The sequence below is a fragment of the Pollicipes pollicipes genome, unplaced genomic scaffold (genome assembly GCF_011947565.3).
Source record: "Pollicipes pollicipes isolate AB1234 unplaced genomic scaffold, Ppol_2.1 Scaffold_7261;HRSCAF=8764_pilon_pilon_pilon, whole genome shotgun sequence".
Lineage (NCBI taxonomy): Eukaryota > Metazoa > Arthropoda > Thecostraca > Pollicipedomorpha > Pollicipedidae > Pollicipes > Pollicipes pollicipes.
The window spans coordinates 52,544,173-52,572,044 of NW_023597054.1; the positions used below are offsets into that span (position 1 = coordinate 52,544,173).

The 27,872-nt window shown below is 56.2% G+C and overlaps 1 protein-coding gene across 1 annotated transcript; it reads right to left on the reverse strand.

The window, feature by feature from the left end:
- Positions 1-272: 272 nt before the first annotated feature.
- Positions 273-27,872, reverse strand: LOC119111974 (peroxidasin). Its single transcript, XM_037235882.1, has 23 exons — positions 27,816-27,872; positions 26,511-26,706; positions 25,302-25,390; positions 22,021-22,148; positions 16,313-16,468; positions 15,299-15,473; positions 14,599-14,767; positions 13,932-14,101; positions 13,353-13,461; positions 12,879-13,051; positions 8,661-8,799; positions 8,036-8,292; positions 6,367-6,553; positions 5,956-6,119; positions 5,174-5,386; positions 4,383-4,637; positions 3,975-4,108; positions 3,321-3,513; positions 2,567-2,713; positions 2,157-2,271; positions 1,613-1,759; positions 1,227-1,377; positions 273-991 (listed from the first exon to the last, which is right to left on the reverse strand). Exons 2-23 carry the CDS (start codon positions 26,591-26,593, stop codon positions 830-832), a joined length of 3,516 nt encoding a protein of 1,171 aa, XP_037091777.1. The 5' UTR covers positions 26,594-26,706; positions 27,816-27,872; the 3' UTR covers positions 273-829.

The following is a 27,872-nucleotide window of genomic DNA, read 5'->3' on the forward strand; positions in this document are numbered from 1 at the left end:
AGTGTCTGTACGTATATATCGAGTTTGCAAGGACAGACAGCGTCATGTGTAATGTTTCCTTGCTTATGCCTTCAAATGGCATTGTGATACTGTCAGCGTGTCTGTTTTACTCCGTCAGTGGTGTATCGTAAATTTCCCTGTCGTCTCCCAGTACGCAGTCATAAATTGGAACCATATTGTGATGGAGCGCGAGCATTATTGCAAAATATTACGTAGTGCCTACTTTGGCCTTAGGGACTCCGTTATATTGTTTGATAATAACAAACGTTCCGTGTCACCGGCAGCTGGAAATGTATATTTGCATACAGACTTAACGGCACCGAATCTATCAGAATAGTCGCAATACGCATATTTGCGCTATAAAGCAGCGCAAAACGTATAACGCCAGTAGTAACTCCACACGCCCGGGATAACGCACTCGCCTTCCTTCAGCCTACGGAAAATTTAACTTACGACCCCGTCTCACGACCTCCTACGCATATGTAATGATAAATGTACACCGTTCTCCAGGAAATATGAGCGGCGTGAGGTGACGCCATGACATGATCACTACCTAGTTCACGGATCGCGCTCCATAATCTTATGGCTACAGTGGTGCCGCCGCCGACACGCACTCTGTCCACCGCACTTGCTGCCTCACGCCGACCTCCGTCCCGCCGCCTGACGTCGCTTCAGGCGCTCCCCGCAGCTGCACTGCTGCCGGCGCGCTCCCCATACTCGGTCGGCACCCACTCGTCTGAAAGAAGAGCGCCTTTCGGAAGCCCCCAGCGATTTTTCCTGGCGCTGTGACGGCGGTGCTCGTGGTTGCCATGATCGCCGGCTCGGGCGATCACTGGAAACCCAGCTGATTCCGGTGGTTCTCCACCTCCGGCAGCGCGCGGAAGGCGAACGCGCACTGCACCTTGCAGACGTGGTCGTTGAGGATGTCCTCGGGCGAGTAGCTGTTCGCCAGGTGGAAGCAGTTGTCGATCTTCAGCGACTGGCACACCGGCTGGAAGCAGTTAGGAAAGTCAGCACTCGTTCCAGTTAACACGATTTTGCCATGTCACCCTTCGGATGAACACGCGCGCGCACACAAACACAACAGCAATAGTGAACAGGACCTCAAGGCCGAACTGGTGTTGGCCTAGTTCAGACCAAAACGCTTCGCGCATTGGTAATACATACATTGGCACTTGGACGTGCTCAAATTCGCCCAGCTTGACGGCAGTTGTGGCGATACTTACTCCCTCTTTAGTGCAGGTGCACATGACGCAGGGCGAGACGCGCTCGGCCGAGCCGATGTCGATCGTCAAGCTTCCCACAGAGCAGCTGACGCGCTCCTTCCACAGGTCCAGGTCGATGCTCTTCATGCTATCGCAGTTCACGCGAGGGTTCCTGGAACAGTGTGCTGGTGTCACAGCTGGCGAATATTTGTCAAGCCTAGATTACATGTGTGCGTGACGTTTGAACTGGGGATCAGCCTCATAGACCCCCCCCCCCCCCTCGTATTCGTGAGCACGCAAGCATTCAGCGCGGCACTCGATTCCAGTAATCGCACGAACTTTCACCCGGCGGAAACTTCACCAGATGCCACAGAGCCGGTCGGCCTCCACAGCGGGCATGTACTTACAGGAACGGGTCCGGCAGGTCGAACAGCGACCTCTGCACGACGTCCACCTGGTCGCAGTTGTCGCAGACCATCTTGGAGAGGGTCGACTTCCTGATCTCCGCCAGCTGCGCCTCGGTGAACCGCACCAGAGGGTCTTCGTTCTCGTACCTGCCGAGGACGCGGTGGCGTCATGTCCCGTGCCAAACGCTGAACACAATACCGGATCTCTGACATGGCTGGGGGAGAACTGCACGCTGTTTTTTTTTTATTCCACAGTTTATTTCATAGCGAGCTCAGTCATTGCTCAGGACCTTGTTGACGGAAAGTCGTATTGGTTGGGCTTGGAGGTTCTGTCGATGTTTGACCAAAGCTTCCAAGCGAGTGATCGCGTGGCCCAACAGTTTTTGCTTTCTGAACTGTACTGGTTCGGACGCCTGCCAGTCTCCTGTAGAGACCATCACAGGTGGCTGCCAGCCGGCACCGGGGCGACCCCGCCGCCCTCGGGTCAGCAGCGGCGAGCACCGCTCCTGGGTCGCCGGGCGGCAGCACCCGGACAGCGGCTCACCAGAAGCGGTCGCAGCGCTTCAGGGCCCTGAACTGGATGCCGATGATGCAGCCGAAGGTGGGTCCGACCAGGCCGCCGTGGAGCGGCGTCTCGGCCAGACCGCCGGTGAAAAGATCTGCGCGGAGGCGGGTGGCGGGTCAGCTCAGGCGCGCGCGGGCGGCAGCCCCACCCCTCCTGTGCCCCCCGTCCGAGGGCGACACGGGCGATGTTTCACAGGGCTTGTGAAAAGACTAGACGAAAGACTTGTCCAGTCATTATGAATTGCTCGGAACCGGCACGCGGCAACCCGACGATCCGAAAATCCTCGGTTGCATGTTCGCTGGCACGGTTACTCACGGTCACCCAACACGGTAACACGCACGCAACTCGGCGACGATCCCCACTGCAGGTCAGACTGAGAAGGTACCTACCGATGTCGTCGACTTGCGAGTAGGTGCGCCGCAGCCTCTCCAGGATGGGCGGCGATATCTCGCGGGTCAGGTCGCTGAAGGACCTGGCGTGAGTCAGGTTGCAGAGCGAGCGGTACTGGTTGTACGGCGCCAGGCCGTGGTCTCGCCCTGTGACAGCAGAAGCCGCGTTAGCACTCGCCCGCAGAGGTCCAAGCACGACCAGTGCAGTTGCAGCTGGAGAACGGAAATGCTCATAGATTATGGAACCAGTCAAAAGCGGATCACCATATCGGGGTGACGAGGCTACGTTGCTTATCACTCTGGCACATTTGAGGGTGAATTTTAAGACCGAGTAGGCACGTCTTTTTTGAGACAGGTAAGCCGGGGTCTCGCTTCGTATTCAACCGGATGGGCTCCAGCTCCCTGCCCCTCTTCCCCCTTCGCTGCCAGCCCTCCTCCCAGTTTCCAAAGGAAAAAAAAATAATCCGTGGGTAAAGTGGACGGCGTGAAAATAACGCTTAACTTTTGTCATTTTCTCTTGATTTGTTTCGCCTGGCTTAGCCTCCCCTACTGATTTCGTAAAACTACGTCCCCATAAGTCAGCATGTGCTCTTTCGTATGACTTGAGGACATCAACGCAGAAAAAGCGAAAATCCCAGCACGGCATTTCTCGCCTTAAGTGACGTTGACACGTCATCGTTTGCTTCTCGTACACAGCATTGTTATCCGAGTCTGACCCGCTGCATTTTGTCATCGGCGGCAGGTCACATCTCACCTCTCTGCAGGTTGAGTGCGACCAGGTCGAGGCCGGAGAAGGGCACATGTTTGTCCTCAAACAGATGGTTGGTGACCTCCTCGGTGATGAACTGGTCAAGCGTCTCCATGGAGGTGGTGGCCAGTCCGCGGATGACTTGGTCAATCATGCCCGGCTCGTACAGCGGGTCCGGGTTGAAGAACGTGTCCTTCAGCTGCGGAGCCATTCCGAACAGGCGTTATTTACGGACATTAGGGCACATTACATACGGGCATTAGGGTTATTTATAGCATGACTCGTTGGCCACGTCCCAACTATACGCCGACATCCCATGCAATGGATCACGGGCACGCGTGGAGGTCGTCGCGGCAGACGGGCCGCCCCGCTGCACCGCCAGCAATAGTGGGCCATCCCTGCGGTAAGGTGTGTAGCTTTCTGTTCAGTTGGGGTGGGGGATAAAGCCCCCCCCCCCCCAACTTGGGCTCCAGATGCCAGGCTATGAGAAGAACTTGGACCAAATTCAGGGAGAACCGGCTTGTTGGTGTATTTTGGAGATAAGTTGATAAGTTGAGTAATTTGTCACTTTTCACTTTACTAGTTTATTACCCCCCCCCCCCCCACAACACATTTAACGATGCTGCGCCCCTGCCTATGCTGATCACTGACGGCCCTCACCTTGATGTCGGGCCCTTTGTGCTGGTACGCGTTGTCCATGCGGACCAGCTGCGGCTTTAGCAGCGAGTGGCCGAAGCGGAAGGCCGCCGTGGAGAACTCGTTCACGATGGACGCGTCGCAGTACGGGTCGTAACCTGGAACAGGAGGAAGGTGGGTTTTGGCAGTCAGGTGGGATACATGTCCCTCCTTAGGTCGAAGTCAGCACCAGAGCTCACACTGTACTCTTGGCTGCTGGTCATGTACGCGTCGACAGCCACTGGGAAAGGGCAGCAAAGCCAGCCGAGGCGGCGCGCAACGGTTATTCCGATCGCACGAGACCCAGCCTGTCAGCGTCCTGAGCACCACCGTCCTGTCCCCTCCCCCCCCCCCCCCCCCCCCCCCCCAGCCGTGCCCCGCTCGCCCGCTCACCCTTGTGGTAGCCTTCGCTGTCCAGGTTCAGGCCGTACAGGTTGATGGCGTTCCAGCCGAGCACGCGCGGCAGGAACTCGTTGTAGGTGATGTGCTGGTTGAGGGCCGACAAGATGCGCCGGCCATTCTGGAACAGCTGCTCGTCGTTCCAGTGCGGGTTGATGCGCTTCAGGTAGTCGACGATGCGGTTGTGCTCGCGCATGAGCAGGGTGTGCATGACGGCCAGGCCGGGCTGCTCCGAGGCGCGGGTGTCACCTGTGGGCACGACACCGGTCAGACGGGGCTAGGTCAGACGGGGCTAGGTCAGACGGGGCTTGGTCAGACGAGGCTAGGTCAGACGGAGCTAGGTCAGCTCACCTGGTACACAGAACTGTTTGCAACAACTGCACACCAAGTGCCGCCACACTGCGCAGTAACTGTGCTACAGATTAGCAACCAAAGTAGCGTCACAAGGCAAGTACATCCGTTTCAAGAATGCGGGTTGTTCCCCATTGATATTTGGATCAAACGCTCCTGAGTGAGTGTGCACCCTTGTTACAGATGTTAGTCGGCGTCCCACCTCACCAACACTCCCCTTGGTAAGAATCTGAGGTCTAGTCCCCCCCCCCCCTGCCATTTCCACCCACCACATCCCCGCCATCTCTACCCACCACCGCTCATCGTCTACCGCCCCCGCCTCATTACCGTCCACTTCCGCTGAAGTCCTGCCCACTGACCGCCGCTAACGCCCCACCCATTGACCGCCGCTGAAGCCTCGGTCACTGACCGCCAGTGAAGCCTCAGTCACTGACCGCCAGTGAAGCAGACGCCCGAGTTGGACTTGCACTCCTCGTTTTTGTGGGCGCTCTCGAGCGGCAGCAGGTCCTTGCCGCGGATGGGGTGGCGCGTGGCGTTGAGCCGGCCGCCGACGAAGCTGCGCAGCTGGCGCTGCTCGCACTTGTCCGAGCCGTACGTGTGCGACGCGTCCACATACGCCGTCACCTGATTCATCTGCTCCCGGTAACCTGTCGGCCGGGGCTGGTAACTGACGACGAACGCGCCGTCACCTGATTCATCTGCTCCCGGTAACCTGTCGGCCGGGGCTGGTAACTGACGACGAACGCGCCGTCACCTGATTCATCTGCTCCCGGTAAACTGTCGGCCGGGGCTGGTAACCGACGACGAACGCGCGCTGCTGTTTACGTCAGGCACGTTGGCTCATGCATATTCGCAAGGCCGCTCATCACGTGGGACTGCTGGTTATTTGCTAAGAGACCCTTAGGGCAATGGATACTTTCTCCCTTTTATGGCCGCGAAGTCGAGATTCCATGTACGTTTAGTTTTGCTTCAGCGGACCCAAGCTATTGAAAGACTATTAACAGATATCTATCGCAAATCTAAGCAGTGCAAAATAACTGGAAAACAAAGATGCGTCTCTACATGATATTCACTAAAAATTACAGAATCATGCCTGAAATCAGACTTAAGTTGGAGCTTCCAACACCTTTGAAGTAGCTCATAGCGTTCAGTACTTCCCGCTACCCAGCTACAGCCCGTCCCTACCGGGGCAGTTCTGTGTTCCGGCACCACTGACCTAGCGTGAGCTGTCCGGGCATGGAACGCGTGAAGGGCAGGCAGAAGAGCTGGCCGTTGGTGACGTTACGCCGCGGGAAGTAGGGGTCGTTCTCAGGCACAGAGATCGGCATGCACTCCGGGTGGATGGTGAGCGCCGCATCACACCGCCGGCAGTCCAGGATGCTGCAGCGGCGCAACGCGTGAGACGACGGCAGCTGGCGGGACGCCCTGCTTCACCCGCGCCGCAACATCAGCACATTCGATAGCCGTCGCCATGCCGCGCGCCTCGCCCGCCATGGACACCACTCGCTTTCCCAAACACGGAGGCCACAGACTCTCATCTGGGGCAGTCTGACGCAATGCTAGTGGCACGTGACGTGCCTCCCCCCCCCTTCCTTTCCGGCACCATCAGGTCCGCCGGGGCGCTCACCTCTCGCCGAAGCCCTTGTTGACGGGCGTGAAGGTGATGTCGTGGTCGATGAACTGACCCCACTGCATGATCATGAGGTTGTAGCGCACGTGCGGCGCCGACACGTCGTTGTGGATGTTGACGGAGATGAGGCGCGGCGACGGCAGCGGGTTGCCCGCCACGGACCGGTCCCTCGGCGCCATCAGACCTGCCGACGTCACGCGACGGGGGACGTCACAGACGTACAGTGCTATCCCGCTGAGTCTGGGCCAGCGCATGGCGGCGGGGGGGGGGGGGCGTCAGGCCACTTCTGGGAAGTAATAATTATTTCACTTTCCCCTGGAGATAGCGTCAACAGCGGGCAATGCAGGATGATCATGTAGTCACAGTCCTTTCATTATATCATCATATCATCACATCACATCACATGGTCAAAGTCCAATGCAGGATGATTACAGTGGAGGTCGCTCGGTTCAAGTGTCATACCAACACTGTAGTGGAGAAAGACGTCTGTAATATGACAAAAATCCTTGAATATGTGTGAAAGGGGGCTTCAAGGTACTGCAGGGTTTATGGGCAATAGTTACATCAGCGGTACCCGTAACATCTGCCAAGCACGGCTGTTCTTGTGATAGACAAGATAAGCCTTAAGCTCCTGGCTTTTCAGGATTATAAGTTCAGCATTCTTATCCGCCAGTTATCAACCCTCAATATCGATAATTGTCGGCATAAGAACTGATCTCGCAATGACAGTGGCTATTGCGGATTCTAAAGCCTCTTCCTCGTGCGAGTGGAATGGTTTCGTCCAACGCCCCTCTTGAACAGCAAAAACAAATGCTTCTTGGAGCCTACAGTTCAGTTCAGTTCAGTACAGTACAAACTGCAGCTCAGTCGCTGGGCTTCCGCAGCAGCGACGGCCTTGCAATACAGCAGGTCAATGCCCAACGCATAGCATCGTGCCGCCGCCAGCAATGACGAAACTACCTCTGATGCAACGATACCGGCAAACAGCTGCCGCAAAGCCAACAATGACCTCCCATTCGTCCATCAGTTTGCAGGCGTGCCATGAGTGCTGCGGTGGAAATGTGGTTCAGTGCACTGGAGCGCGGCCAGGTATGGAACTTATTGTCCGCATAATTTGAGGTAAATACCTCATCAACGTTCGAGGTGTGACCAATCGCGGCTGTGACTTCGAGCGTTTCTAGCAGCGCGCGGTACATTCTATCGGCGTTTGGGGGAAAACCGCCGCTGAAGGGGGACTCGCAGACAATCGCGTTTTAAAACGTACGGCGCTGAACAAAAACCAACCATCATATCTGGGTGTCTCCGTAGCTCCGCGCCTTCTTTTCACGCAAGCATACATTTGCACATAAAAGACAAATGTATCGAACAGTCAAAAACTCGTTGGCGGTACCATCCAAGACCCCGAAGAACCACTGCCGGCCAGTTGCACAACCACGCATTTAGTTTCGCCGAGTCATCCTGAGCGATTCCACTGAATACGGTGAAACCCATGCTCCGCGGTCACAGTGACCGACCACACGTGACGGGGTCGGTCACGCGAATGCTGGTGACCAGCTGCCGTAAGCAGGCACCATCCCTCCACCCCTCCGCCGGGCCCGGTCGGGTCCCGCTCCGGGTCCCGCTCCGGGTCCCGCTCCGGGTCCCGCTCCGGGTCCGTTCCCCTCACCGTCCGAGTAGTGCGGGCGCACGAGCCGGTTCAGGGCGCGCACGCCCTTGCCGAAGCCGGGGTTGTTGAGGTTGTTGCACCAGCCGGAGGCCGTGCGGAACTTGGACGTGTGGTCGCAGGGCAGCGTCTGGTCGTCACACTCGAACACGCTCGGGATCTCCATCACGTCCGAGACGTCGATGTTGGGCAGCACCTGGACCAGCTCGTGGATGTCGCGCGGCGCCACGCTGCCCGACTCGCGGTCCTTCAGCTGGTTGCTGCACGGTAGAAACAGAGGCAGACGGGTCATTGTGACGAAAACACGCACTCACGCCCGCGCGAGCGAGCACGCACGCACGCACGCACGCCAACATCAGCATAAGCAACTACGCACGCACACACGCACGTGTGCACGCATGCTGGGACCAGAGACAGTTTCCTGTGATGACAGTTAAACTGCAGGTGCGGTGAATCGGTCGGATACCATGGGTGGTTTGCCTGGTGTGGTTTAGTGAAACAGTGCGCTCTCACACTTCTCCGCTCCGGGCGATGTCTAGCCTAGGCCAAAAGAGGGAGAAAGCAGGCACAAAATCCGCGTGCGCAGTAGCCGCACAATTTCATTCCTATTCACTAAGTCCCATCTCACCCGTTCAAGAAGTTGTTGATGAATCGCTGCGAAGCGAACTGCAGCACCATTGAGGTGTTGGATATGTCCTGCGCCTGCCGCTTAGGTCTCATGAAGGCGTAGGCAGAGCCGATGGCAGACTTGGGATCGGCCGCCAGATCTGCGAATAGTTCGGCGTGCTGATCTGTCTAATTCGCATGCTGCATCCTCTAGATACGGAAAGGGACGAGTTGCTCTAATGTCTAATGATCCAAGTTCCGTGGTGAAGTGCTCCAGTTTTAATGGTCCAAGCCCAATCATGTTATTTCGGTCAAGGTCTTATGGTTCAATTGAGAATTTGACGTCCAGGTGAATACCATCTGGCAAGTAACATTTCTGAGACCGTGACAAGTAAGAAAATAACGGTGCATCGTCATTTGCAATGGCTGACGGCATTTGATCTATTACACATGTCTTGCGAGCAAATTTTGTCGCGTGTCGTGTGAAAGCACTGGACAATAACATATAAATGCGTTTATGTATATATATATATATATATATATATATATATATATATATACACAACCGTCAGTCACTTTTGCAAACTTGCGATTCTTTTTTGTTCATCGATAGGTAATGGTAGTTTAGGACCGAAATCTGTATCTAATAAAGTTCCTCAATCACGTAGGCCACGTTACATAGGTTCGTAACCTTTCCTATGTTAACCAGGGCGTACATTCTCAGCATGATTTTACGATGTCTTGGCTTACGTGTGCCGTTTTTGCTTTAGAAAGTCCAATTTGTTCCCAAGCACAGGGATGTCGTTTTCTATCTCGTTTGGGGGCTAAAGACCCCAACTTGGGCTCTAGCTCCCTCCCCAACTTTGGGAAGAAAGCGGACAAAATCCAGTGAGAAATAGGTTTGTTTGGATATTTGGGGTCAGTTTGGGTCATTTTAAACTGCCCAGTCTCCCGTTCCACCACTACCCCACCCCCCACCCACCCATTTTGCTTAACTACGCCCCTAACCCAGCATTAAGGTCTGCCTGACCTTCGTAACTCGAGCACTTACTTTTGCTGTGTAGGGGCAGTTTGAATCTGCGCGCTTGAAGACCTGTTTTCGTTATAGCTAAGGCTACCACTTACTTGTTTTATATTTTCACTCTTACATATTGAAATACCTTACCACTGACTGCGTCCCTGAAAGCCCTCGAAGACGGCGCGATAGCTACGCTTTCTTAAACGAAGTGTTCCACATTTGCATGGGGTTTTCGACTAAAATAGTCATCTTGAAGATCTTTCGATGCAGCTCACAGCCGCACCCTCCCTAAGACCTAAAACCCTCTAGTTCCTGAGCTATACGCCCGCGAAGATGTGCAAACTATCTCGTGCAGATTATGTCAAGGCCATTCGGCCTACATGACGCCATAAAAACCTCATTCAAATCCTGTCACTCCATTGGTCATGCGGATTTCAAGGCCAATGATAATAGAATTGTCGAGTCGTTCACATCTGGCGTTCATGAATACGATTTCCAAGTATAAAGAACGTCGATTGGCTCTCAATCCATGTTTTGCAGGCTACGCAAAGTTCAAACACGACTCAAATTTTGTGCTACATAGTACAAGAAGTTAGACATGGTTACTGGTCATTATGGAAATAAGACTTACAACTGAATGAATTGAGAATGGCACCATAACTGAGCATACGAATACAAGTAAACACCATACACACACGGAAAAATATGCAAGCAGACCACGAGAAAGAGCCGAGCACTATCATATGACGATAATTGGTTCATCAAACGCGTCCAGCACCGCTACGGCGCCACGGTCACCTCTCAAGAGATTGCAGTACTACAAGTTAGTGCTAGGGTGGCAATTCCGCACGGCTAGTTTGAGAGCACCTCAACGTCACACAAACGTGACGCAATCAAGCAATGACGTAGTGCCGAGCATGTTAACTTTATAGATAAACTGTATTTTCTAAAGCAGTTTTTACCACTTAAAAGCATACCACTAGCTGCAAGTGAGCTTATTCCATCATGTCTGATGCTTACCTCAATATCTTAAAATGCGGAACATTTCCCTTTAATAACCTAGCACCGAATATGTTTGCTAAGCATGCGCAATATGCTTCATCTGCTGCGCTAAGACTTACGACGGCTGCATTACACCCTTTTCTGCACCCTCCGAAATGGCGCCTTGGGTTGGCATCCATGCCCGGTGCGGGTTAAGGTATGTACGCGGCAGAAAATGTCGGTGCATGATGGATGATCGACGAGATTTAGATATCCTTCAACGATAGTCCCCGGTTGGTGCACGGCCGGCACTGACTGTTACCGTGCGGCCGACTAGGAGCGACGGCTGGCGGCGCCGGCTCGGCGCTGCGCCCTACCGTTAGCCGGCATGAAGCCACCCGGCTTTCGTGACGATGTGGCCCGCCTCTTGACCGGCACATACAGAGTGTCACATCCGGCGGTACAATGCACAATTCATAGTAAGTTGTGTAATGGAGGAAACGTGCTCTTGCATGCCCACTACTCATGCGTCGCCAAGAACCATTGCAGACGGTCAGTATGTGGCGTGGTAGCGGTGGTGATGTCCGACATGATGTCCCAGATCTGCCCGCGACCTTGGTACCATCACATGCGTGCAGGCCTGCAGCCGCTACCGGGGCGGCGGCCATGGCGCCGCCCACTTCAGCGAATTGTCTGCACGGCCCGGCGGGAGGCGGCGCCGGCGCGGCTGGTGAAGAGCGCTGCCAGGCACCGGTGCCGGCCCATACAGGAGCGCTCGGCGGCCCGGCTGCCCGCTGCGCTACGCTCACGTCGTCCAAAAGTGGCGGCATTGACTGGTTCGTTTCGGCCCGGAAAGAGGTGCCACAAAGGGTGGCCGTGAGCGGGAGACTCCGTGACTCTGCTCGCTGATCCGTTTCACAGACACGAGGAGAGAACAAAAGCCCGGATGTGATGGATGTTAGGTGACCTGTCACCATGAGTGATGTCCACGCCCTCACATGCACATGCCGTGCAACCAGTGGGAAGTTAGTCAGGCCGTTAAGTCAGCACGGGGACCAATGTCCGGTCAGCCAGTCAGCGGTCACCACAGGAGCAATCAGCGATGTGCCCATAGCATTTTGTGATATTTGAACACACCTGAAGGCGCGGTCTACCCCAAACAGGATCGGCACTTGGCACTCCATGTGGTCCTTTAGCCCGGCACATCCACTGGTTGCGTCATTGACAGGAAGTGTGCGTGTCTGGTCCGTTAGTCAGCAGTGAGCTGCCGTTTCCGGGTCAGGCTGGCAGTGCCAAAGACGAGTGAGTGGGTCACCGCTGGGTGCTGGTGGCGGATCCATCGGTCACTGGTGGGTGCTGGTGGCGGATCCATCGGTCACTGGTGGGTGCTGGTGTCGGGTCCATCGGTCACTAATGGGTGCTGGTGTCGGGACCATCGGTCACCAATGGGAGCTGGTGTCGGGTCCACCGGTCACCAGTGGGTGCTGGTGTCGGGTCCACCGGTCACCAGTAGGGACAGCGTCAGGTCCACTGTTCACCGAAAAGTACCAGTGACGCGTCGGGCCGTCAAGGATGGTTGCCTGTGTCGCGTCGTAGTCACCGTTGGGTTCGTGTGTCGCGTCCGAGTCATCAGCAGCACCCACGTCGGTCGGCGCCGCCACGTCCCTACTCACTCTCATTGTACAGCTTCTCCTCGTGGGTGCGTAGCGTGCTCCACGCGGCCTGGCCCACCTCGACCGAGTCGAAGAGGAGCGCGATGGCCTCCTGGAACACGCGCGAGTTGGGGTCGCCGGCCTGGCGCGGCCGGCGACGCACCAGCGCGCGCACCATCTCTGGCACCGCTGCAACGTCCGAACGTCGCGTGGGTCACGTCAGGTCACGGCGTCGTCCGGTTAGTGGGTTAGTGGCGCCGAAGGCCGCCTGGTGCACTCCACGAGGGACCAGATGGCGGCCGGTCACTGGCGTCAGACAGCAAGGGACCGTTTTGTTCATACGGGGGGCAGTGGCTTTAACGGTTGCGGGGCATGCCGGGCTCAGTAGCTCTCTTTGTCGGGTTAGAAAGCGTCTGTCATAGCACAACGAAAGCGAGGGATTTTACTCACAGGCGCAGCAGCACCGATCATCACTCGCCCGCGTGTCGGATGCTGCCACTGTGCACTCAGTCAGTCTCCTGGCACCTGGCCTCGCAGCACCCACTGCAGCGGCGCAGTGGCCCCGCCGCCCGCCCGTCTGCACACTCACGGGCCTCGTGCAGATTCCACTCGGTGTGACGCATCTCGCCCAGGTCACGCTTGGCGCGCTCGATCGACTGGTGCAGCATCTCGTCGGGCACGACGAAGTTGGGCGACAGCTGGCGCCAGCGGTCCAGGTTGATGCGACCGATCATGCCTTTGGCGCAGTCCATCCGGGCGTTCCTGCCGGCCGGCGGGGCGCCAGACTAAGCGGCGGAGACCGACACCCGGCCCACTGAGCGTGACGCCATCATCCGGCGAGCGTAGGCCTTGGGACTCGGCAAATTTGGCCGTGTAGCTGGCTAGCTATCGCAACACGCGCCGCACCAGCCTCAGACCGGGTGTCCGGAGTCGTCATCGACCGCGCTGTGGTCTGGCGAGGATAAAGAGCGAAAGGGTGCAGTAGCGCAATCCTAACAGGCAGGGAACTGGCAGCCAGTTGTGAGCGCCGGTGCATCGACAGGCTCGTGGCGAGCACACTCACAGGAACTCGTCCGATTGGAGCAGCACGGTGGGCTGCATGTAGTCGATGGCGTCCGCGTTGTCGCAGATGATCCGCGCCAGCGACGTCTTCCGGATCTCGGCCAGCTGGTCTGCAACGGCACGTCCCTACGTCAGGCCCGTCGCCAGCTATACGCGATGCGGCGCATTAGGCGCCCCTGGAATGCATCTCGCCAATCCTGTAACACATCGCACCGATGCACGGCCATGCCGGCAGGACGCCCCTGATGCAATACCATAAAAGGCCACTTAGTCACCTCTCCGGTGACGTCATGGATCATCTTTTCCGTGACGTCCGCGAGTTCTACCACACTGCAGTGTGCGTCCCAGTACGTGAAAGGCACGCCACGCCAGCTTGAACGCGCGTCATGCTAATCAGCAAGAACAAACTGTTTTTGGTGCGCGCTGGAAGGGCCGCGTCACATGGAATCCACCAAGTCACCACATTTCGTGCGACAGATCTGATAGGCGGCACGTCTCGGCGTCAACACCACGTCATCAGGGCCGGCAGCAGCCGAGCGAGCTGGGCAGCTGGTCGGCGGCGGCTCTTCGAGTCTCTCACCTCTGGTGAATGACGAGGGCGGCACGTCGTTTTCGTACCAGTAGCGGTCGCCACGCTTCAGGTAGTGGAACTGGCGGCCGATCAGGCAGCCAAAGGTCGGGCCGACGAGCGCCCCGACATTGGCCGTCTCGGCCAGGCCGCCCGTGAACAGGTCGATGTCGTCCACGTGACTGCGGCGCGGCCGCGGTGTTACGGCTTGAGGCGCCCAGGGGACGACGGAGGAGGCGGGCCGTATCGGCCGCCGCCCCCGCCACAACATCGCGCACACGGGATAACGTGGCTTATCTCTCGAGTTTCAACAAAACGGTTTGCAGCCCTCTTAAAGAGTACCTCGGCCCATTTGTCAGTTTTCGTTATTGGGCATGTGGCAATGACTTGATCTACGCTATGACCTGACATGTTACGGAATATAGAATTTCATCACAATCTTCATGTCAAACCTGCTCTGAGGATTCCAGAACAAGTCCATCTAATGCGATCTTGCTCACCACACACCCAGAGAATGCTTACTGAAAATATTTCGCGGTGTACTCTGCACGAAGAACGAACTGAGAATGACTTGACAATTCGACTGATCGTTAACTATGCAGGACAGAACCCCTAGACTGGTCGCCTCCTGCACGCATGCCCCCGAGGAAGACATCATCCCCCGGTGTAAAAGACGCACCTGTAGACTCGCTGCAGGGCCTGGATGACGTTTGGCGCCATGGTGTCGCCGAGATCCTTGAAGCTTTTGGCGCGCTCCAGGCCGCAGAAGCCCTTCCACTCGTTGTAGCCGGCCACGCCATGGTCTCTGCCCTGCTGGATCAGCTGGGCGGCCAGGTCCAGACCGAACCCTGCCCAGACCGGCCGCGCAACATGTCTAAACGCACGCTCGGATGGTGGTGATAGGGAGGGGGGGGGGGGGGAGCAGAGGAGGCCGACATGGTAAATGCTTTCACGCGAGACGTTTAGATGGATTAAAGAGTACCTATACAGATTCGTACTGATTGCACTCACCTCCTCATACGATCGGATCTGCACAAGTACCTGAATGTCTGGCGGCTGTGTCTCGCCACGCGTCACCGTAGGCTTATGCAATACAACCGAGTCACAAGCTCGGCACGTCACACGGTGAGGGAGCGTTTGTGTGTCACCCACAAATGGGCTGGTTTGTGTGATCTAAAATAAAAGCTAACTATTGACGTCGCATATGTTGGTGGAGATCAACGGTACCGGAAAAAGGCCCGCAAAACGGCAATCAGCTCTCATCGTCAGCCAAATCCTCAATTAGCTCTCACCGTCAGCCGAATCCTCAATCAGCTCTCACCGTCAGCCGAATCCTCAATCAGCTCTAACCGTCAGCCGAATCCTCAATCAGCTCTCACCGTCAGCCGAATCCTCGAACAGCTTGTTGGTCATGGCCTCCGAGATGAAGACGTCCTCAGCCATGGCCTTCTCGCGCACCAGACCCTCCAGGATCTGGTCCAGCCTGCCCTTGACGTACAGCTCGAACGGCGCGTAGAATGTCGACGTCAGGTCCAGCTCGTTGACCACGCGCTCCTGACGGACGGTGAGCAGTAGTAACTACATCAATTCGGGCCGTCCGCCACATGCGGGGGTAAAACGGTGCAGGTCAGACCGCACGCTGCTGCGCGGTGCATGCTGTTCGACTCATCCACCAAACGCTGCTGATGACCTCTGGGGGTCAGGTCACGTCCGGCTTACCAACGCCTGGTACGTTAAGCTTGATGGGAATGCAGCATGGTGCGCTATCTCTACTCTCAGCACGGAACGAGCCACGGATCCCCAGTGGTCGCTGCTTTCCCCGAGGGGAAAGGGAGCAGACGACCGCCGCCTCCCGAGGCGCCGCATCTGGTTACGAGTTCGTGAGCTGCGGTCGCTGGAGTTCGAAGCAGGTCACTTGACCCACCTTGCCCGAGGCAGGTGGCGGTCGCCAACTGAAGCGTTTCTTCACCGAGTCTACACTATTTGTCAACTTCCTATCCTCTACCGCACCGCGAACCATGCATTGGGCAGGATCAAATTATGAAATAACCAGCTGGATGTCGTTAAACATTCACGACGAGGTTTTTGATGACAATCTCTAATGAGTTAGCATTAGTCATATTATTTTCGAAACTCCAACTGGTTTGACACTACTGCATGTTGAAAACTGAGCCGCAAACCGCGGCAAATGACCTGAAAAGTTTTCATTTGAACGTCTGAAAGTGAGATCGCTTTTATAATCGAGTCCCTGCGCCACGCCCGACAGCCGGTGGCGCGCGTGTCGACTGGACACCCTGGCCTCTTTTCTCACGGCGTGACTGTCGACGCGCGGAGTCTCGACCGCGGCGCCCGAAGCGAGCCCCCGGACATGGGCACCGCTCCGCCGCACTCACGCCGTTCCGAAGCGCGATGCTGCTGCCCATCATGGAAGCGACGAAGCGGAGGGCCGAGGTGGCCACGCTGTTGGCCACGCCCGGGTCGATGTTGATGTCGTAGCCGGTGAAGTAGCCGGCCTTCTCCACCTCCAGGCCGTACTTTGAGACGATTCTCTGCGGTTGAGGACGTGGGGTGATCATGGAGCCGCCGTGTAAGCCATAAAGGCGGCGCTGGGAAGCCGTGGGACATTGTGTTCATGTGATAGAGGGTACTAACGAGTCTCAATTGCCGCCGCATGAGCTTGGACACGATTTTCAGACCATCGACATGCTGGGAAATAACCCGGATAAACTTTTTGACGGTCGCGTAACGTCGTCATTGCTCCAAGCACGGCCATCAATCCTCCCCGCAAATGGCTAGCGTTTAATAAACATGTGACCACATTCCAAACCCTGCAGTGTATAATGCAGCTGAGCCGAGGAGCTAACTCGTCTCACGGCTTATCCACATGGTTCACCTTCAGAGCTGCACCACCCAAAGGCATATACCAGCTTTCAGTGTGTGGGTGGAGGGTGCGGCGCCGTACCGGTGAGCCGTCACGCTTCACCCAGGAACTGGAGAGTGCGACGTCGCGGCTAAACGGATCGGTGAGGGCATTTATCGCACTGAGAGGCAGCACGGCGGCCGCTGAGCGAGTCCCAGCGCCCAGCACGCCGACGTGAACCGGCTAGAAAGCGGCGCCTAGAAAGTGTTTCCGATGGTGATGATGACGGATAACGATATGATCGTCTCGTCAGTGGCTAACTGTGTCGTTCCGCCTGGGCTCAGGTGATCAGGATGGCGCTGTCCGCCGTTGCGGACGCTCGGCGGCCCGGGGTGAGCTCACAGCGGCTAACTGTGTCGTTCCGCCCGGTCTCAGGTGACCAGGATGGCGCTGTCTGCCGCTGCGGACGCTCGGCGGCCGGGGTGAGCTCACAGTAGCTTACTGTGCCGTGCCGCCTGGGCTCAGGTGACCAGGATGGCGCTGTCCGCCGCTGCGGACGCTCGGTGGACCGAACAGGGGCCCGGCTGAGCTCACAGTGACCAAATGTGTCGTGCCGCCCGGGCTCAGGTGACCAGAATGGCGCCGTCCGCCGCTGCGGACGCTCGGTGGACCGAACAGCGGCCCAGGCTGAGCTCACAGTAGCTAACTGTGTCGTTCCGCCCGGGCTCAGGTGACCAGGATGGCGCTGTCCGCCGCTGCGGACGCTCGGCGGCCCGGGGTGAGCTCACATTAGCTTACTGTGTCGTGCCGCCCGGGCTCAGGTGACCAGGATGGCGCTGTCCGCCGCTGCGGACGCTCGGCGGCCCGGGGTGAGCTCACAGTAGCTTACTGTGTCGTTCCGCCCGGGCTCAGGTGACCAGGATGGCGCTGTCCGCCGCTGCGGACGCTCGGCGGCCCGGGGTGGGCTCACAGAACACCGACAGCTGGCGCTCACAAGACTGGTGCTGCGGCGAACGGCCAGTGGGCCTCGCTATCACGTCTGTTGCACGTCGTGATGCCACTCCACAGCGCACAACGGCGTCACGTGGCTCATGTCCATAAGCGCGCTCGAGTCCGTCTCGGCGCCGTCAACTGCATCCAAATCGCTTTGCATGACATCGACTCCAACCGCGATTACGGATCACTGTCAGCAAATTTGGGTCGAGCCTGATTTGTACTGGACCAGAACGCAAACACCCGTGTTCTGACGTTGGGGCTCGGGAAGGACCAGCATTGGAGTTGGCCTTAGTGCAATTCCACTCGGCAATTATGACTTACTTTGCGTAGTAGCTGCAATTCATAGGAAGGTCGGAATGCGTTTTACGGAATCTCATGCCTCACTTAACGTTCAAATACGTATGCTGCATTTGGGTGCCTATTTCACTCCATAACAACATTATCCTCTGTGCGTTTCATTTATTTCCTAATAGACACTGGTCACGCGTAAAAAAGGACCCTTTCTGGGCATCCACAACTCCAACCGAGGCATCGCCTTTATGTTATTCCGACTCCATTCGCTTGGCCTTAATGGAATTGATCCCTACCTTGACTCTATTCTTGTTCTATTCTGGTTCCGGATGTCATCATCAATGCCAACAGGACTAAGCGCAAGTCATGCGGTCGGTAGCGCTTGCAAAAGACAGAGAACTAGGTGCATGTCAGCTCGCTTAGTTTGGAATTCGGATCTCCATGGAAGCGAGGTAACATCGCGTGACCGTCATGATTCGCTCTGTTGTTTGAGGTGCCACAGCCGGACGTGAGTATGCAAATCACAAGATTCTGGCAGCTGCCTCTATTTCGTAACAAATATTCATGCTCATGGATTAGCAGCCAACCCCTTTCACATTTCGTTGGGAAATTGGCTGAAGACCAAATGATCTTCTTGTTGTCTTTTCTGATTTACACTGTGTATTTTAGTATGAATTTTTCAGTGGTGGCGCTTTCATTAAGCCATCTCAGGCACTGCCTCACCAAATTTTAGAGGCCAATTCAACATCTTCTCAAAACTATTTGGTGACCTTAAGCTGTCCCAAAACTGCATGTTTACGGCATATTTCAACTTATCTAGATCTACGCCGGTTATAAAAACGCTGCAATTTTCTGTTAATTTTTCCGCAATAGCATGTACATGGCATATCACTATTTTAGTTGCATTTTGCTTTGAAATAATTCAGAAAAAACATAACCATGCCACACACACACACACACACACAAACATCAGCCTAAGGTATGCTTGAACCAGCCTAAGCCAAAGTGTTTGGCTAGATGTCCTGACCAGGAATCGACTCTTTGGGCGCAGTCGCTTGACATCACCACCTCTACTAGAAACTGATGAATGCCAACGTTTGTGACGTCGATACGAGTGGGCAGGACACGTGACTCATAGACCTGGAAGTCAGTTGAATACTTCATTCGTTTGAGAGCACGTGAAAAGACCAGTATGCACAGCCATACATCCGCCTGGATGGCGAGGTCCCGTGCCACTGCCTAAGTTGCCGTAAAGGGCTGGCGCCGTCATTGATGTTTGCACGCATCTATGCACGTCTACATTTTAAGTATTTTTTCTGCACAAACACCGCAGAATGACGGTGTGCGTCTACCATACCAAATCATGCCAATTCTAAATCGACAAGCATGATCCACAGCTATGCAGCGTACTGGATGTCCTCGTGCGTTTCCACAAGAGTTACCGCGCAGCCATCCTTCACGTATACCCGGTTGTTTGTTTTTAATCCTGGAACGCCTGATGACTGTTATTGGATCCGGCTGACTAAGGTCACAGATGAGGTAGCGTCACCGTGGGTACACACCGCCGGCTCTTCAGAAGAGGACCTTAACATTGTTTGAGCTGACTGCAGCCGGCCCATGGCCATGTGTGGCCGGTGTCGGTTCCGCCTGAGACGCGCCGGCTCCGGGCCACTCGGCAGCCTCCGCGGATCCAGACCACGAGACAATTTAGAGTGAGAGCTGCCCGCGCCACGGGTGAACACCCACCCAATATGGCGGCCTCTTGCGGCAGACAACACGGCATGTCACCGACTCGTCGCCAGTGACACTCACTGGCACGCCGTGACGCACGCCACGGCTGGCCGGTGGACCGTCCGTCGGGTCAGGTCGGACCGGGTCGGGCCGACCGGCAGCCCCACCGTGCGGGGCCAGGCGCATCGGCCACCGGATGCGGTGACTCACGCGCCAGTCGACCGGACCCCGGTCGACCGGCGCGTGACCGGGGTCCGGTCGACCGGGCCCCGCTGCTCTGCAACATACCGCGCACCGGCCGGCCGCCCGCAAAAACCGCCGCCGCCCTCTCCTGCCCGCCGATTGTGCTGCCCAAGTCCGACTGACGTCCTTCGAGACAATCCCCCGTTTTTGCGGCGGCTGGCCGCACTGCCGCAGCGTGCGCGCTTTCGGCCGTGGGGACACCGCCGTGCGCCACGGTGGGTCGTGCGAGCACCGTAGTGCAGCGCAGTGGATTCATGGTGCCTCACAGTGCCTGCCGCGACGGGCTGTAAGCGTATCTCGAGGCTCTGGCCGATGGCAGAACCTATGATTCGGCTCACTCCCTGGTTGCGAAGCACCCACAGGAACGGTACAGAGCAAGCGTCCCAAGCGCCGTTCATCCCAAGGTTACAATAGAAAGGGCGCACGAACATGAACAAGCTACTCAGTCAGATTCGACGACTGACAAGAGTGCATTCCGGGATGGCCCTGACTGACGCATCCATACCCGCAAGCGCTCAATTTAGTAGGAGAAGTTGGGCGTTTGGCCAAGTCGCCCAACGCGATGGGCTTCGCTCCGCCTGAGGCGCTGAGGTGACTGTACTGAGCTGAGCTGAGCCCATTAGCCGCTCGCCGTCAGTCCACGACACGTCCACACAGGCCAGCGGGTCCTTTCCTACGTCGAAGCAAAAGTGGCCACTAGGTCATTGACGGTTGTGAGACTCGCGTGTAAGTTTTTGGCCTTTTTCGTCCCCGTGGCTCATCCCTCGACATGCAGGAAGTTCCCTAATTTTCGTGGGGTCGTGCATCTTTAACGGTGCCATTGAAAACCTGGTCATGTCTGATTCACAAACTGCCTTGAGACACCCGACTCTCCCTTGTGGCTAGAAGAGGGTCGTTGGTCACTGTCCTGCCTTCGTCCTCACACTTTTGTAAACGATTTTATCCTTTTACAAATGTCTGCGTCAATATCCGTGCTTACGCAACATGATGACTGCGGTCGTCCTGACTGTTCAGCCCAGGATGTGTTCCAGAGAACGGCTGGTTCTCCGAGGCTTGGTACCGAGATGAGATTGCTTCATGTAAACCCTTTTGGGCGTGCTCGACAGGATTAAGCGATGATCTGCCGTTTAATCACGTGATCAAGCGGCTCCACGGCAGCGAGGACGTCACGACCATTTCCAGCGACCGAATCTGGAAGCCTTGACATGAGCAAGTGCGGCCTTACGCTTCTGCCTTTTTGGTATTATGACTCCTTGTTATGGAAATAACTGCCATTATTACGGCCGACTGCCAGAAGCTAAGTGCTATTGTGGCAACCTGCCAATATTTTGCCAAAAGGTGCTCATCTAACACAGATATGTACGCGTATCAATTAGAACAGTGTGTCACGTCTTCGATTGATTACACGAGACAGTTCATTAAATCCCCTTATCTCATCTCGGTGCCAAGCACACATCCTCACAACATATCCTAATGATCGGTAGCTATCGCCGTATCTCGTGATCTCATAATGATAACCAGCATCTCGTGGCTCTTGGTATCCTGAAGGTCAGATAGTTTCAACATCAATGCCGAAAAACCTGCATGTGAAGGCCTTTCGTGCCCATTCTGAGATACCGAGCGACCACTGGAATATACTATAAGAATTATTTATAACTGATACCGAGCCGACCCCATGGCCGATATTCAGCCGATAGACGGTATCAAACCGAGCTAATGCGTAGGAAACATACAATAATACTTGACCTTTCAAGGTAGTTCTCGTGGCTACGGGTGAGTTATAGCCTCTCGTGAATATTAAATATTGCACCCGGCGTGTTGAGAATCGGTTATTTTCGGCTGAACAGTTAGTAGTGCTTAAAATCCGTTTGAACACGGGCATTTTAAGGACACACGCATCCAAGGGAGTTTCCGCAGCTGTTGGGGAGCGTTGGCTGGGAGCGCCGCTGCCGGGCGGCCTCTGCGCAGACCGGTACTCACGCTGCCCAGCACGACCGGCAGGAACTCGCTGTAGGTGATGTGCTGCAGCTCGGCGCCGACCACGCGGCGTGCCTCCTGGAACAGCTGCTCGTCCGTCCAGTGCCGGTTCATGGCGGCCAGCTCCAGCGCTGCGGACAGGGGCCGAGTCACCTACAGACATTCTCCGGCGGCGAACAGGGACCGAGTCACCCCAGGCATCCAGCGCTGCGAACAGGGGCCGAGTCACCCACCGACATCCTGCGCGGCGGACAGGGGCCGAGTCACCCATGATCTCTGGCGGCGGACAGGGAGCCGTGCCATCCATAGACCTCCGGCGGCTGGGGCGTCGACAACAGCTGCGGGCTGAGGCACGCGCTCTCGGTTGACAGTTATCACTCGGAGAGCTGGACCTTGGCTATCTGAGCTTTCTCCTTTCCTCTCTATTTTCCGATGAGTGCCTCCAGAACTCAGGGGCTTGGCTAAACCGAACTCATGGGACCTGATTGTTGACTTCGAGTCGGTTTGAGGTAAGATTAATAAGCCGGTCGTTACCTTCCTTCAAGAGGAACTCAGATTCTCTGTAAAAAATATTCTGACCGATTTCAATTTCATTTCGCCTCCACCGATTTCAGCCGTATGCCACCAGCGTTTTACTCCGGTATCGTTCTAAGTATTGATAGCCCGCGCGGATTCGTTGAGAATCTTGGCTACTTTGACGAAAGATCCCATCAGGCTCCGGTACCATGCATACAGTACAAGCGCGGTGTGTGGAAATCGTCACGAAACACCGCTATTCATAATTCAATTCGGTGATAGCAAACGATCCATGTAAATACAGATGAAGTAAGACTGTCGGACGCTTAAATAGGTCTAAACGTCGTCGGAAGCTTGAGTCAAATATTCCCAGCATTTACTTCGTAATGCCTACTTCGAGAGGGCTTGGCTGACGTTCATGTCCGTCTGTCGTGTGAAGTTTGTCCATGCAAATCCCGGATTGAGGAAATCCGTTGCCTGGGAACTGCTTGCACAATCTCGCACGAAACAAAGCACACAAAGGCCCGCACTATCCGAATGGCATCGTTGAGGACGCACGTCGCCCAGCGTATTACAACGGCATTATGGCATGAAACAGCAACATTTGCGTCATGCTTCGTTGTGAGCTGAACGTAATGGCGAACTCAAAGCTCAAGAGCTATCCAAACTCCTTGAATATTTAATCCTAAATTCTCGGATGTATTTTCAACTTTCTTCAGCATGCCCGCCAATGTCCACAACCAGCCACAGAGCTCCATGAGCCGCCTAGGCTTTCCTCAGGTGTCACGCCACCTGCCGACTTAATCCGTCAGGTGGGTGTCCAGAGCCTTTGTGTTCGTCCAGGACCTGCCACACGGCAACCAGAACCATGCTGGGCGGCACTGAGTGCCTTGAGCTTGGTTTCCACGCGCCGTCTAAAAGCCCGTTTAGCTTCGTCAGCGACGTCGTCGACCAAGGAGCAAACCAATCAGCGGCGACGGCCAGGCAATTCCCGCCATTTCATTTTGACGAATGGCCGGAGCCGACGGACGTCAGCGGGCATGCACAAACGCGACTGGGACCAGACTGGTGTTGGCCGTGCCGCGGCTCGGCCGGCGACGTCACGGCCGCGCCACCGGCCAGCGCCGGCGGCCCGGGGAGCGGCGGTGGCGGCCGGCCCCGGCAGCGGCGGCGGTGGCCGGGGCGTCGCCGGCTCCGGCCCGGCAGCCGCGGCCGCTTGTGCAACACAGCTGTCTGACCCAGCGCCGGCGGCGGTCCAGCTGTCCGAGCCGGGACGGGTGTCGGCTGGGGAGCCGGGCCTGGCGGCGCCCCACCCGCCCCACCTCTGGTAAGACTGGGAGCAGTCGGACGCGAGGTGGGCTTAGCCAGCTTTCCGGGGCTGGCTGAGCGCGGTAGCCGCGCACCGAAAGGATACCGCCGACCCCAACGTCTGAGCTGGGGTCAAGCTGGACCAGAATCAGGCGGAAAGGGAAAGCAAATAGAAAGACTGCCAGGCGGACGTGCCGAGGGTATTATCCCACTACAGCGCTTAGATGTGATTAGGCAATGCCACAGGACCGTTTTTGAGAGCTGAGAATTAGGGCTTTGACTTGTTTGATTACCTCTTTTGCGGTAATATAATCCTGCACGCGGCATGGCATCCGCATGCCACGATGTCGCTTTCGTTTCCGTTCATTATGATTAAGCAAACTAATGCCATTAGCAAAAAGCGCCCATCTCATCCACTGGCATTCACGTGAATACATTTGTAGTGCTGCTGGTGCTCAAGCACTGCATTATTTCAAAAGAGCCATCAAGTGATGCGATGCGATGAATAAAGTTTTGCTCCCTACCCCTTTGTTGTACTCAAGACATTGCAATGGAGGAATTTGGCCCACGACCACTATGTTAGATTTCCAAATGCAGTGAGCTGTCGGACCTGTTGGACCTGCCGCTGTATGGCGGTAAGCTGGCAACTGACCGGGAGTTGCGGCACAGTCTCGACGGCAGTGTCGGGGCAGATCGTGTGACACAAAACAGGTCCTGCCCCAGCCCTGCCTGGCAATGCGACTGAGGCCGCCATTGTCCGTTGAACTGTCATGATATTACCAGGCTATTGACTTCAAGACGCAAACAAGACACTACCAGGCTACCGACTCCAAGACGCAAGCAAGACACTACCAAGCTATTGACTTCAAGACGCAAACAAGACACTACCAGGCTACTGACTCCAAGACGCAAACAAGACACTACCAGGCTACTGACTCCGAGACGCAAACAAGACACTACCAGGCTATTGACTTCAAGACGCAAACAACAAGACAACCACCATGCTATTGACTCCAAGACGCAAACAAGACACTACCAGACTACTGGCCTCAGACGCAAACAGCAAGGCACTACCAGGCTATTGACTTCAGGACGCAAACAAGACACTACCAGCCTGCTGACTCCAAGACGCAAAGAAGACACTACAGGCTATTGACTTGAAGACGCAAACAACAAGACACTTCCAGGCTATTGACTTTCAGACGCAAGCAACAAGCACATCTTAGCATGTACCGGCATACTCATAACCCCAAACGTCTCGTGTAAACCACCCGAATGCAATTCCGGCAGCAACATTAGCACTCAAGTGTGGGAGTAGAACAGCACCTAGCCAGCCGGGCCTCTGACCGGCGGCCAGCACCGCGGGCATCGCGTGCTGGCTGGTCGTGTCCTGAACACCCGGCTGGGCGCCCGGGATCGGGGTCGGAGGGTCAGGGCGCCGCGCCGGCCCGGTCACTCACCGACTCGGTTGTGCTCCCGGGCGAAGAGCGTGTGCATGGCGCCCAGGGCGGCGTGCTCGTTGACACGGACGTCTCCCGAACGGAAGCAGCTGAAACGGCAGGACGGTCAGGCGGGCGGCAAGTGTTGCCAGGGTAGGTCGGCGGCACATGTCTGGTGTTGCGAGCTGTCTTTCACATTATGTGGAGAATGGCGCATTTGCATATACAACGGGCCTTCTCAAAAGTGAAACGCGATATCAACGCTCTTCTCTAAGGCAAATGACGCAATCGCCCATCCTTTCGTTAAAAAGTGACCTTCGCAAACTACTAAGACTCCGAACTGTTTGAGAGTCACGCACATGCTGCTGTAAATAGTGGGTGTGTTCATTAATGCATTACCGGTTCATGCTTAGCACTGTCCGCCTCCGGGCGCATTTGCAACGGAGACAAAAAGGCCCATGCCATTGTTTCACTGCCCACGCCAAGTCGACATCAAGCTCAGAAGAGAAAGGTTATGACACCGTTGAATTCTGAGTAAGACTTCTCCAACGTAGCCTTGCTAATGCTGATCCTGACACTAGCTTAGAGGCTTAACGATGAATGTTACGGAGAACGAATTCGCACTGTTATCTCCTCTACTATACGAAAATGTCCCAGCTGCGTTCCGCTTGGGGTAGAACAGGTCCCAGGACCAGGCCCTCGGGTGCTGCAGGTCCAAGGGTCGTTACGCGTCCAATCCAGCACCGCGCTCGGCGCTCGTCTTTACTCGCAAATCTAACGCGACAAAATAACGGCTTCGCGACGTCAAATTGCGTGGCAATAGTCAGATGGATAACTATGTCAAACATCAATGCGGACACGGATTGTGCGGACATAAAGCCCCGTCGGTATGGGCGTCACCTCCGCGTCAACGGGAGCGGATTTACCACCGCGCCCCACCGGCGCGTGCTGTGCCATGCCGCCCCACACGTGCTCCGTGCCATTGGCGGCTTGGACGACATCCTCACAGTCGGCCGGCACTGAAAGTCGTGCTGAGAAGGCAAATCCGCATCCTGCCCAGTCGCGACGGTAAAATTGCACCGTAGGAATTCACGCCGTGGAAATACCGCGAGCGGTACCCATGGGCATGGGTGGGGCTGAGAGGCGCTGGCTGGAAGTGGCAGGTGGCTGGCCACCTCGTGTTGGCCGCGCGGCGGGTGGCTCGCTGTGGCATGCTGGCCGTACTCTCACCTGAGCGAAGGGTGCGGCTTGCAGTCGAGCTGCGTCGGGTCAGCCGACAGGAGGCCCTTGGAGCCCGACGGACCCGGCTGCATCTTGAGAAGACCCTTCTTGAACTGGCGGATCTCGTCATTCTCCTCCTTGCTGCTGCCGTAGATGACCGAGCCGTCCAGGAAGGAGGTCACCTGGTTGATCTGCTCGCGGGGTCCTGTGAGCGCCGGCCAGCTGGGCTCGTCACGGGGGCTGGACGAACGGGGCGCTGCGGCGGCGTGGCATGTTTCTCCGCCGCCTCCAGCGCCCAGTTGGGCAACGCCGCGCCGTTAAGACACCGTCGCCAGCTCTGAGCAACGCTTCCGCCCATCGACCGCTGATAAACGACAAGTCGGAGAGAGGTGGGGTGCAGGAGAGGCGGGAGACACTGGCGTGGGAGAGAGCACGGGAGGGACTGGGGCAACGGCAGGAGGAAAAAACAAACATGTGAAGAATCAAAGAGAAGAAATAACAGTGGGACAGAATACGCCGCTAAAAAGAGAGAGAATGACAGAAGGAAGATTTGCTGGAAAAGAGAGCGAGGGAGGGAGGGAGGAAGGGAGTGGGGGGGGAGGGGATTAAGGGAGGGGAGGGAGGGAGAAGAGAGGGAGATGGAAAGAAAGAGAGAGAGAGAGAGAGAGAGAGAGAGAGAGATAGAGAGAGAGAGAGAGAGAGAGAGAGAGAGAGAGAGAGAGAGAGAGAGAGAGGAGAGAGAGAGAGAGAGAGAGAGAGAGAGAGAGACGTGGAGAAACCGTGGCCGTGGGATACGGACGCCGCTGAGAACGGCACATGGCACTCGATCGGGTGTCTGCGTTCGTGATTGCGGTAAGCCAATCATTGCTCAAGTGGAACGAAGCGGACGTGATCGCGATTGCTGAAATAATCGGATGTTACTATCCCAATTGGTCCTTTCATAAAAGTGCACAACAGCGGATTTCAAGGCCCTTTCTTGCTATCTTATTCCCTTGCAGCTCAACAGCATTCATCAGCCACCACGTGAATATGATAAAGAAGGGAAAGCTAGCTTTTACTTTGAAACTACGGTTATTCGTTGAGATCAACTAGCAATCTATTTAATTCAGTAAGATAGCCATTTATTGCCCTCTGGCCCTCACACCCTTTCATTTCGAATACCAGCACGAGCGCATCCACTTTCCCCTGTTCGGCATCAGGCCACCTGACACAGCTGTCCCCTGGACCCTGTCTGATCCTGTGGCCGACGCGGCAGCCCAGTTGGCAGGCGGTGTGTGACGCGCGGCGTCCGCACGTCCCGAGCGCGCCACGTACCGAGCGTGCAGCCGGTGCGCGGCGCCACGCCCGAGCGCACGTACTCCTGACAGCGCT

Coding starts and splice junctions, on each gene's coding strand:
- LOC119111974 (XM_037235882.1), bottom strand. CDS start 26,593: ATGCAGCCGGGTCCGTCGGGCTCCAAGGGCCTCCTGTCGGCTGACCCG. Junction 25,391..26,510: donor AAGCCGCACCCTTCGCTCAG/GTGAGAGTACGG, acceptor CTGCCGTTTCAG/CTGCTTCCGTTCGGGAGACG. Junction 6,120..6,366: donor AACAAGGGCTTCGGCGAGAG/GTGAGCGCCCCG, acceptor GCGCCGCTGCAG/CATCCTGGACTGCCGGCGGT.